The sequence below is a fragment of the Thalassophryne amazonica genome, chromosome 17 (genome assembly GCF_902500255.1).
Source record: "Thalassophryne amazonica chromosome 17, fThaAma1.1, whole genome shotgun sequence".
NCBI classification, from domain to species: domain Eukaryota; kingdom Metazoa; phylum Chordata; class Actinopteri; order Batrachoidiformes; family Batrachoididae; genus Thalassophryne; species Thalassophryne amazonica.
In genome coordinates this window covers 36949121-36961266 of record NC_047119.1, presented here as the reverse complement: position 1 = coordinate 36961266, position 12146 = coordinate 36949121, and the positions used below count along the sequence as shown (strand labels likewise).

Here is a 12146-nt window from a genome sequence, read left to right as displayed (position 1 = left end):
TGTTCCATTGTAACAACACAGTATGGACGTGGTGGTTAGTTTTGTCTGTCGGGCAAACGCGGCACATGTCAACACGGCTGAAAAATACACTGATGTGTGCGAAATCTACACAAAGAAACAAAGCCTCTTTCAGGAAACCAAAAAAGTTATTAGAAAATGTATCAATGTTTACTTTTTGAAAAAGGCATGCTATTTATTCTCTGTCATCTCTGTCGTCTTTAAATTCGGTTCTCAATTTCTATCAGTGTCCTTGTGGGCAAGCACTTAATAATCACACACAATAATCACAATTAAATTTTGTGTTTTAGTGCAAAGGGATACCAAATTATGGTGTGAATGAGTTTGGCCTTTTTCAAATCTTCAGCCTCCTTAACGCAGTGCCACATGCAGAAATCACCCGCAGAGTCTCTCAGTCCGCGTCAGGCTTTTTGCTTCTTCCCTTTTCCAAAGGGTGAAGGCGGGCAGGCAGGAAGGAGCGAAGGAGGGGGGTAGGGGGTTGTTAGTTTGTATAGTCACCACTGTCACCACATGGACAAACACACACAATGGACAGCACACAGACGGCGAGTGGAGGAAGCGAGAGACGGAACTCAAGAGAGAGGACGGATGGACACAGGGCCTAGCGCTGAGAGCGGCGACGATGATGATGATGTACCCGTTTGCCCTCTGAGACACCGGCAGCAGGGTTGGCAGGGGGCCGGCTGGCGGACTCTTCCTGGGGGTAGTGGGACGGAGTGTCCGTCAGATACACCTCCACGTCATCAGGCACTTCTTCCAGGAAGTTTGAGGGAACCAGACCGCGGTGGCCGTTCATCTCACCCTGAAATGTCAATGCCATTAGTGTTTATTGTTTCTTATGGTGAATTACACATTTCTGAAAAAAGAATCTACAATTCTCAAATTCTAAATTATGTCAAATGTAGCATAAGTCCAAGCACACATTAGCTTGAGTACATGGCATGAATAAACATATTCTACCACTGACCTGTATGGAATTTTGTATTAAGATTCAGTTAGCTTTCATTTAGCTTTACATGTTGTTTAGCATTTATGTTCAGTTAGCTTTATTGTAAGCTTTACAGCAGTTTATATTTAGATTCACTAATCTTTCTGTTGGTTTTATGTTGTTCACTTTTTTCTGTTAGGCACTTAATGTTCTGCTAGCTTTATAGTAAGCTTTACATTAAGATTTATTTTGATTCTGTAATCTTTCCATTGGCATTTTATTCAGTTGGCTTTATATTCTGTTGGGTGTTTGTGTTCCGTTAGCATTCAGTTAACTTCATATTGCATTGGCTTTATTTTCAATTTGGTCTTTACGTTCAGTTAGCTTTCTAGTAAGCTTTGCCTCACATTATTTTTAGATTCAGTAATCCTTTAGACAGTTTCATATTCAGTTAGCTTTATGTCCATTTTGTTAAGAGTTCATGTTCTGTTAACTTTCACTTATCTTTATATTCTGTTTGCTTTATTTTCAGTTAAGTCTTTATGTTCAGTGAGCTTTATAATAAGCTTCAGATTGTTTTTCTTAGATACAGTAATCTTTCAGTCCATTTTATTACGATGTACACTGAGTCCCAAACAGGAAGTGCCAACGATTGGAATGGTTTGATTACCATTTACAGTTGGCAGTGAAAGACTTGGGTGTTAAGAAGCTGCACTGAAAAAGATCTATCTGGAAAGAGACACATTCTGTGTGTTGTCACTCCAATGAGAGCGGCACGCTGAGCAGGGTGGCTAAAGTAGTCCGGCGAGCTCAATCTGTGGGAGAGCTATCCCACAATGCCAAAATAGCAGAGATGCCGCTCCAACGAGAGCGGCACGATAAGCAGGGTGCAGTGAAACAGGAAATGTCAAATGTTGAACACTTCCTGGAATGGGTGTAGCTGGGTTGTACTGGACTCCCCTGAAATCTGATTGGACACTCCAGATAATTGACTTGTCACACCACCACACATCTGGTTGAAAAGAGCCATTTTGAAATCGGTGACACATACTGACTGCTAAGTCCCTCCTGTACAGTAGCTGGCACTGTGTTCCACAAAAAGTTGTAATCCATTTTAGTACAAGAAGAAAAATCTTCTTGAGCCAGATTTGAACCTGAACACATTGTCTGAACCACGGACTCCTAATGACACCAAAGTTATATTGGTGAGTAAACGGGTGTATTTTGTGCAAGAAATGAGGTTCAGGTTGTTTAAAGTGCCATTTCTCCTTTAATTCGGGTGTCCTTATATATACGCATTTCTCCAGTAATTTTAGATGAATAAAACAAGCAAGCAGCAGCTGATTCATGCTCTGTTTGCTTATTTGAGATGTAAGATGCTGCCCAAGTGTTTCTCAATTGCCCTCAAAAGTATTGTAACACTTGGTATTTCATACATTTTAATTTGTTGATGCCATTTCAAATCCAAAACAAAATTCTAAAATTATCTTCCTTAAACTCAGATTGATAGCAAATCTCTACAACTTGGTATAAATTTAATTAAAAATATGAAATACAGCTTCCTGACGAAGTGGCGTAGAGGAGGATTTTCTTAAAAAGAAGCCCTGAACATTCAGCTAATTTGGCCATATTGTGCAGCCCTATACTGTCTAAGCTGAGAAGTTTGAATATGAATTTATATCTACATTTAAAAAAAAATGCTTAAAGTTAAAGTAGCAGGGGGTTAAGAGGGCTGTAATTAGGGGGGTCTGGGGGGCAAAGCCCAGAAGCTGAAGGTTTTTTTGCCATGCTAATGCTCCCCAGAACCATTTACTGAAAAAAAGTCTGAAGGACCTAAATGACATGGTGAGATGCTGAAGAGCTCGTTCATGTCTGCAACATATACATATGAACTAGATTTCAACACAAAGTAAATTTTCCTTTTGGATTTATTTTTTGTCTTACTTACTTTCTTTTGTTTTTCTCTCCCCCTCTTCTACTTCTATCTTTTTTGACCATTATGTTTATGGTCATGAATAAATCTGCAGTTTTACACAGTTTTCAGAACATTAATAACACTTTAACATTTCACCAAAACTGTAACACAGACTCTCCTGCATCTCTCTATGCAGATGTCAAATAGTGTGAAAAATTTCAGATTTGTGGAAAAACGTTCTTATAACTTGAGGTTTGCTGAGATAAAGTAGAATTCGCAGGGGTTTGAAGATTTAGCTCAATACAAACTCCTACATTCCAGACAGTGAAATAAACTCAGATGCTCACATAATAGAATCCATCTTCATCGATATCTCCAAACACTGCAATGATGTCACCAGCACAGAAGGTCAGCTCAGCCTATCAGGAGACAAAGATACAAAAAAACGTAAGAGGTGAATTGCATTGAAGTTGCCTTATTCAGTTATTCAGTCTGTACTCGTACAAAACAGACTTCATATTAATTTTCCACACTTAGTCCTGTTAAGGGTCACGGTGGTGACAATGTTAAAAGTCATCAGTTGCAGCATTTCTTCAGTTGTGTTAGTATGTCAGTGCATCTGTGACCGTCAGTAGCACCTCCACATCAACGTTCGGGGAGCTCTCTCGTGGATCGTAGTCGTACAGAGCCACCATCCTCCTCGAAGCCTGGTCTCGACGGAGGCCTCGCCTGTTCTGCTCTGTAAAGAGCAACAGAAGGCATTTTTTAGAAGGAATTATTTCATCTCACCTGATCTTTGAGTCCCATGCTGACTCCTTCACACAAAGCTATAATTAGGAATTCATCAACGGCAACTCCAGAGAGATTTTCTTTTCTTGGCGGAGAGAGGCGTGATTATTGATTATTTAGTGGCGGTGCTGGGGAATTCATAGTAAATGGAGCAGTAAGTTTTTCACTACAACACTCAACAGAAACAACTAATGCCAACAATTGTTTAAAAATCATAACAGTTTCCCTTCTGATAGGCTGCAAATGTAGGTCAGGTCAGGTCTGGGAACATGTGCTGGTGCCGCATGATGTCAAACCACAGAAATGCCCCAACTCCTGGATGGATGGCAACCACCCAGGCTGACAACCAGTCCATATCTCTTGAAAGTGACCATCTATCTGCTGCAGCCACGTGAAACGTGGGCATCTTGTAGGCCGGATCTAGCTGCTGGAGTCCTCAACACTGAAGCACCCGCATGCTGAATCATACACAGAAAAATGTGTGCCACATATATATACACAGGGTTGGGAGGGTTACTTTAAAAATGTATTCCGATACAGTTACTAGTTACCTGTTGAAAAATGTAATCAGTAACGTAATCCAAGTACCATAATATTAAAGTAATGTAATTTGATTACTTTCAATTACTTCTGGATTACTCCAATATCAAATATGCTAATACAGACAAAAGAAACTAAATAGAAATAGTCTTGACTACATAGTACAGTTTATTAAGCAAAAATAAAACTGTTTCTTTTACATGGCATGCTCTGTTTTACTTCACATTATGAATTAAGAGCACCCACAATATTGTTTTAAACACACCCAGTGTTCACCTGCTAAATTTTCAATAAAAAATGTCAAACTAATTAAGGATAATGAAAACTCAGGCGGTGTGCAGATGAATTTGTAATTAAAAGTGGCTTGCAGTACAACATACAAAACAAAAAAAAAAGTCTGCTACTTGTTCAGTAAACATATAATTATCTTACTTTAGTCTTTCACATGGCATTTGCACCATGTTTAACATATCAGTCCACTTATTGAACTTTCAAAATAAGAACAACAGCATAATGAAAACCATTAAGTAAATACTGTCAGTAAGGAGGCGTGATCGCCATTTTAATTCTGGGCAAGTTAGTGATTTGCGTGCATAGAAGTTCAAGAAACAGGTGGAATATGCCAAAAAGCTGCACATGTTGGCAAAGCCACAAACAGAGGAACAAGGGAGACAATATTTCCTTCCATAAGTAAGTGGTTTTGGTTCTTCTTGTCACTTTGTCCGTGATATTTAGATGATAAACAGCTGTATGTTTCCTGCTGTACCTGTGTCGCCCGATGACACGGACCATTAACTCTTCACTTATGTCTAGTTGATATTTTCCACTGATAGACCAATGTCTAGTTAAAATACTTGTCGTTAGTGATTAAAATTGTTCGACAAGACTGGGGATTTTTTTTTAATTTGCACCTTAAAATAATGAGATTATAACGACCCGCGCACTGTGCCGCTCACAGTCACACCCACACATAGAGATGTGCACACACACACCACTGACTTCATGAATGAAACTCGGTCACTAAAGGATAATTGTGTAAAAATATAATATGTATATAAATGTATTGTAATGGTGAGCGGTGTTGAACAGCTGCTGCTGCAGGACGCCTCAGCTCAGCAGCTTGAACAGCGCAGATCCATGTAACTTTAAACACTAATATTTGGGAATGTGTGTGTGTCAGAGTAACTTTAATACTTTCCTGACATAATTTAATGTAATTTAATTTTACTGGCTCAATATCCAGGACAAAATGGCATTTTAACACGTATTTTGCGAGCATTTTTCTGAGTGTGTTCAGTCGCGGATCTCCATTGAAAATCCATTAACATCCGGGTACTTCATCAATATTTTGCCTGGTTAGGAGACGTCATGTCGCAGTCCATGAAGGGACGTTTTCGTTTCAAAGAAAAAATATATATACAGATAATATCATAAAATGCATTAAAATTGTAATCCCGCGAATTAATCACCATTTTTACTAAATATACCTGTAATCTGAATACGTCTTTTTTTCTGTAACTGGAGCGGAATACAGTTACCTTTTTTTACATCCTAAGTACGTAACGCCGTTACATGTATTCCGTTACTCCCCAAGCCTATATATATATATATATATATATATATATATATATATATATATATAGACACACACGCATAACAACAAATACCAAAAAAGAAAAAACAAGCACAGATAATATAGATTAATCGGTGAACTAAAATATCTCAACACAACAGAACAAACAATAGTCCACCTCCAATCCAATCCACAGTTATTGTACAGCACATTTTAAGAAACAACAAGGTTACCAAAGTGCTGCACAACAGATAAAGTATTAAAAAAATAAAATAAAGTTAAAATGCAGTAGATTAGCAACATAGTGAGGTGCCAGGCCATTTAGTGACTTAAAAACAAACAATAAAATCTTAAAATTGATTCTAAAACAGACAGGGAGCCAGTGGAGTGAGGCGAGAATGGGGGTGATGTGATCATGCTTACGAGTACCTGTTAAAAGATGAGCAGCCGCGTTTTGGACTAACTGTAAGTGGGCGGGCAATAGTGCAAAAAACTGTAAAAATTGTGTCATTATCCAAAATGTATAGCCCTGACTGTCATTCATAATGACTCAGATGGTACTGTTCGTGCAATATTCGGCGCATATGCATGTGTGCATTTACCTATTTTGTCCACAGGGGTGCTGAGTGGTAAAAAGCCCTGTTTGATGAGCTGGTCCATGGTTTCATCATCTTCCGCCCGGATCTCTGACACCATGTTACAAGGGATCAGCCCCATCCTACCCCTCACTTGTCCTCTGTAAAAACCGTCTGTATCTTTATCTCCATACACCTGTTACACAAGAGACCATTGCTAAGAGCTTCCACCTTATAACCTCCTCTTGTGCTGCTCGGTGGAAGGATGACATAATCCTGCAGCTCTGTCAGACCCATGGATTCTATGATATCATTCAGGAATTATACTTTTTGTTATGGAACAATTCAGTGCAATACAATTCAAACTGATCCAATTCTTTGTTTCATGTAGACATTCATATTTCATGAATAGTCAGGGCTCTTTTTTGCTACTGTGATGCAACACATTGATGTTGCCTCGGCTCGCCTTTTATTCACCACTGGGGGCAGCACAACATACAAGAGCAGAATGTGCAGCATTGATGAAGCCTAAAAGAAGAAGAAGCCAGCTGGCATTGGTAAGAATGTCAAAGCATAGATAAATGTTGTTCATTCAGCTGCTTTTGTTCGGGGGTCGCCACAGTGGATACAGCCAGATCCACATTGGTAATTGGCACTTTTACGCCGGATGCCCTTCCTGACGCAACTCCAGTTTTACCTGGAGAAACACACACATCCGCTGGTGTTCCAAAGAGGTCTCCCATCTAAGTACTAACCAGATCCTGTTCTGCTTAGCTTCTGAGATCTGACGGGATCAGGCTGACACAGAGCAGACCGGCTGCAAAGCATAGATAAATAATATATAAATAAATAATAAATAGCATAGCAAAACTTTCCTTTTCTGGAAAAGGAAAGTATAAAGTACCAGTATAACCCAAACATGAAGTTCAAATGAGTACATTTATCTGTTATATTGTTATGTTATTGGCTGTCAAAAAAATCTTCCATGAATGTCACGCACCACCCTCATTTTGCCTCATGTCATGGAGGTCGCAACTGAGTGTGTTGATCTGTCTTGATTAGTGGTGATCCTTAATAGAGCGTGACAGTGTTCTTTGACGTGCACACAAGTAAACCCTGCTGCACTGCATTCAGTTTCATTGTTGCAGTATGCTGAAGAAGGACAGTGACGCCAAGTCGACCAAAAGTCTCGTTCCAATGCTCCTCAGCGTGCTCCTGTAGGTGTTCCACCTGCTGCATGTGCCTGATGTTTGGGAAAATGCACGAGATGAGAGCCGTGTGAAGCCACACATCTGGCTCTCAGTCTCCTCCTCCTCTCTGCACCACTCCATGGCACAAAGCCCAACTAAGCATGCAGTCAGAAAGTTCTTCTGCTGTGGCTGTTGAGGAACAAACTGGAGCGATCTGAATTGCTCAGCAGCTGACAGATGAATGAATATGGGTGTGTGTGTGGAGACAATTCGCCTCATTCACAACGTGACAGAATTTAACAATGCACTGTTACGGGCAATAGCGCGCAACAACGCGGAACATTATTCTTCACCGTGCATAATGGTTCCTGATAATTCTCCAGCAACACATGCCATTAATCGTAACGTGTGGTAATAGGCTGCAACAGTTCTTGAGGACGCCTGACGCCGAATCATCGCATTCATGATCAGCGGCCAAGAATGTATACGTCGTGGCATTCGTGACTTCCCGTCATTATGTGTAAAAGCAGCATTTACACCCCTAGTTTACACTTCACTTGCCAATAACTACTTTACAAAAATCTTCATGAATATGGTGCCAAAATGAGTTAATAATATTTTAATGAAGTTAATTTTAAAAATAAAAAGTATTTAAACGTGTGTGCAGATATAGTTTTGTGGACATGGTCCAGAGTGCTTTAGCGTTCCTGTGCTTGGTCATGGCCACAATTGGGTCAATAGCTCATGAAATCCAAACAGTTTGACTTCACCTTAAGATCAACAGAAGCAGAGTGAATGTTGTGGAATTCTTTATCGTGTGAAAGTCCCACCCTAATGATCTGTCCCTCTTTGAAGGGCAGCTCCTCGTCTGCTGCGTCTGGGTTGGGTGACATGGAGAGAGGATCATAGTCGAAGAGGGCCACGAAGATGCGGAATGACTCCTCAGACTCAGACTCATCATAGTATGTGGGTGAGCGACGATCCCGGTCCCAGTATCCATCTTAATTCAAAATGAAAAAAGTTAAAATTGTGCTTGCCTGTGACCCACTTGCACTTTTTTTTTTTTTTGCAAGAGAATGTGTTTAATCACTAAAAAGTATTTAAAAATCAAAAGAGGTCATATTATACACGTTTTTCGTAAGATAATACGAGGCATCTTAAAGCAGATCTGAAAATTTGTACCAAAACGGACTATGTCAAACCATTTTAGCAAATGCAAATTATTCCGCAGTGAAAAAATGATTATAATTAGGGTAAATAAATTTGTAGTCCATTAACTTAAGTTATAATAATATTTGTACACATCTTGGCTTACAGAACCAGTCAGGCATTGAGCCTGTAACCTTTTGGATTCCTGACAACCTGCTTGGCTAACTGAGGCACAGACAGCAAGGTTCAACATTTAAATGTTACATATTTAATTTTAAGTCATAATGACTATTAAATTCTGATGTCTTATTGTGGGAGGTCATTAAGTCTTACTTACTCCATGTGTGTTTGTTTGTTTGTTACCTGAAGCAAACATACATGACACATGATGGAATTAAACAACAAAAAGAAAACAGTGTGGGCTACAAATATGTGTGAAGACAGTGTGTGGCTTTGAGAGATTAGTGTAGGTGGTAGAGCAGGCTGTTCTTAAAATAGGAAAGTTGGTGGAGCGATACCCAGTTATTCTTGAATGTCAAAGCGTTCTTGAGGAACGTTCTAAACTCAAAACTGCTCCAAGATCCAACAACACTTAAACCATTTAGGTTTTTCATTAGCATAAACAGAAGACTCATCACCATCTGTTTCTTAGTGTATTACTACTGTACATGTAACAATGAATGAATGTGCTTTTATAAGCTTAAAAGCGTCTTCGTTGGGCTGCTGCCACTAGGGGTCGCCACAGCAGATCAGTTGTTTCCATCTCACCCTGTCCTCTGTATCTTCCTCTGTCACACAATCACCTCCATGTCCTCCCTCAGCACAGCCATAAACCTCTTTGGCCTCCATCTTCTCCTCCTGCCTGGTGGCTCCATCCTCAGCATCCTTCTCCCTATATACCCTGGGTCTCTCTTCTGCACATGACAATCTCGCCTCTCTGACTTTGTCTCCAAACTGTCCCACCTGAGCTGTCCCTCTGATGTATTTATTCCTAATCCTGTCCATTCTCGTCACTCCCAAAGAGAATCACAACATCTTCAGCTCTGCCTCCTGTCTTTTTGTTAGTGCCACCGTCTCTAAGCCATACAACATAGCTGGTCTCACTACTATCTTGTAGGTTTTCCCCTTCACTCTTGCAGATATTCTTTGGTCACAAATCCCTCCTGCCTGCACTCTCTTCCTCACCTCTCTACCACACTCTCCATTACTTTGGACAGTTGACCCCAAGTATTTGAGCCCATCTACTTTCACCACTTCTACTCCTTGTAACTGCACTATTCCACTGGGCTCCCTCTCATTCACACACATGTACTCAGTCTTGCTCCTACTGACTTTCATCCCCCTTCTCTCCAGAGCATATCGTGAAAGAGAGGGAGCAGGAACATTTAAATTTGTTAATCCATCTACAGCCCAGTGAAAGGGTGCATGCATGCTTGCGTGCGTGTATGTGACAAGCACAACTTTAAATAAGTCACAAGTGTCCAAAATAGCCTGAATTTTGCTTGTTCTCAAGGTTGTTTCAGTTGTGGGACTGTTAAGATGTTTAATACAAAATCCCAACCATATTTCACTATAAATAAACACATTTTAAAAAGAAAAATATGCACAATATGACCCCTTAAATGTGAGTAAAAATTAACATGTTCTCCACTCTGCTGGTTTCTAAAATCTATCAAGTATGCAAGCTTATTTTTGTAAAATAAATTCCTCTAAAGATAAATGAGTTGGGGTTCTTTTGTCACATGTGGAGCAGAATTCATGCCTGCTCTTCTTACCTTGAAAAGAGTTTGCTAAAAAAAAATTCATTGCTGCATACAATATAGTTATCCACTTTCCACGCTGATGCACGTTCATGCGTCAATCAAAGAAAAGCGATGCACGAATCATTTTCCTCCGTGAGCCGTACTGACTAGATGACCAGAGGTCACTGAACCGGCTCCTGCAAATAACCTAGCCTGCATGTTTTCCATGCGTACCTGCTGTAACCACAGCAGATTACTCAAGTCTATCATTTCCTGGCTCTTGATTGGCTGAGCCCACCTGACTTAATTAGCAGCACGTGGAGCAGGGAGAGTCAGAAAACAAGCAGGGCAGGTGATCTCCAGGAGCAGGGTCGTGACCCCTGGACTCGATCATGCAGAATTGCACAAGAGATTTGATGTTTGCATCCAGACACCTGTATCTGTCAGCATGCAGGCAGAAATCTGTCATCAATTGCACAGTTTAATAACATCAGCATGCACAGTCTGCATTTTCTAACAGTTTTGTCTGTTGTTAAATTTGAATATGCACTGAGAGACAGATGAGAAGCAAGACAAACCACGGTGCAACACACAGGAGTGAGTCATGTGCATGACACATCAGCAGCACACACCACTCTGACATGCAAGATACCCAAATAAAAAATAATAAATGCATTTATGAATACATGTGTAAAGACACTTCTCCACTGTCTCTAATGTGGATTTTATTTAGTATGAGAAAACAAAAAATTGGGGCAATTTTTAATCCATAACAGCGCAGAAAGAACAGAAAAAGTTTTTGAACATCTCTAAAGTGTGTCAGTGCGCAATTAAAGTGTGTGTGTGTGTGTGTGTGTGTGTGTGTGTGTGTGTGTGTGTGTGTGTGTGTGTGTGCGTGCGTGCGTGCGTGCGTGCGTGCGTGCGTGCGTGCGTGCGTGCGTGCGTGCGTGCGTGCGTGCGTGTGTGTGTGTGTACATAGCAACAGAAGGTTTGATCATTGTATTACTGTGCTGACGGCATAGAAATGTTGCAACAGGGCAAAAGCAACATACTTAAAACAAAATGAAAGCTACAATATAGTCATTAACAGCTCCCAGTTAACCAGCTATGAACATTTCATTAATCACTGAATTCTTTGTTTTTATCAAGAAAATAAATGAGAATGTTTTCCTTACTGCAGCACTGCAAAAGTAAGAAGCTGTTTCTATGTTTTCTTTCAGACAAAGTGGTGTTAAAACACTATACATAAAAGGTTTAAGTGGTACTAAATACTAGTTGTTGTGAAGTTGAAGGTCCTAATCCAATAATAAAGTGGGTTAAAATGTATGGGGAGCTGTTTCTAATCTAATGGATCTTCAAATTAATGGTTCCCTTTTCTACATTCACATAAAATCACAGACAAAACACTCAGCTGCCTTGTTTTTAGTTCAATTTTTCATGCCATTTGCAAAAATGGTATGTAAAATTAAATATTCTATAAAATTAAATAATACTGAATTAAATATTCAGTATTACTTTAAATATGTCACAAAATATGTAGGTAAATATTAATATTCTAATTTGCCTAATATTAATATTGGCTCAATATTAAACTATTTAGCATATTCACTACTCTAAGCATCAGGTTAGTCACATGTCCCACAGCAGCCAGTACTCAAATTTCTTGAAATGCAGTATTAACTCCACCTGGTGGACATTTACCATTAATGTAGGTTCACTTTTACCAA

The 12146-nt window shown here is 39.7% G+C and overlaps 1 protein-coding gene across 7 annotated transcripts in view; it reads right to left on the bottom strand.

Moving 5' to 3' along the window:
- si:ch73-287m6.1 (RIMS-binding protein 2) overlaps positions 1-12146 on the bottom strand; it is a 177105-nt gene that overhangs the window by 4147 nt on the left and 160812 nt on the right. For all 7 annotated transcript variants that reach the window (XM_034193035.1, XM_034193032.1, XM_034193033.1 and 4 more), the window contains 5 exons: positions 8359-8528; positions 6366-6534; positions 3500-3600; positions 3209-3280; positions 656-820 (listed from right to left, as the gene is read on the bottom strand). In XM_034193035.1, coding sequence (XP_034048926.1) covers positions 656-820; positions 3209-3280; positions 3500-3600; positions 6366-6534; positions 8359-8528 — 677 coding nt within the window. The remainder of the gene's footprint in view (positions 1-655; positions 821-3208; positions 3281-3499; positions 3601-6365; positions 6535-8358; positions 8529-12146) is intronic.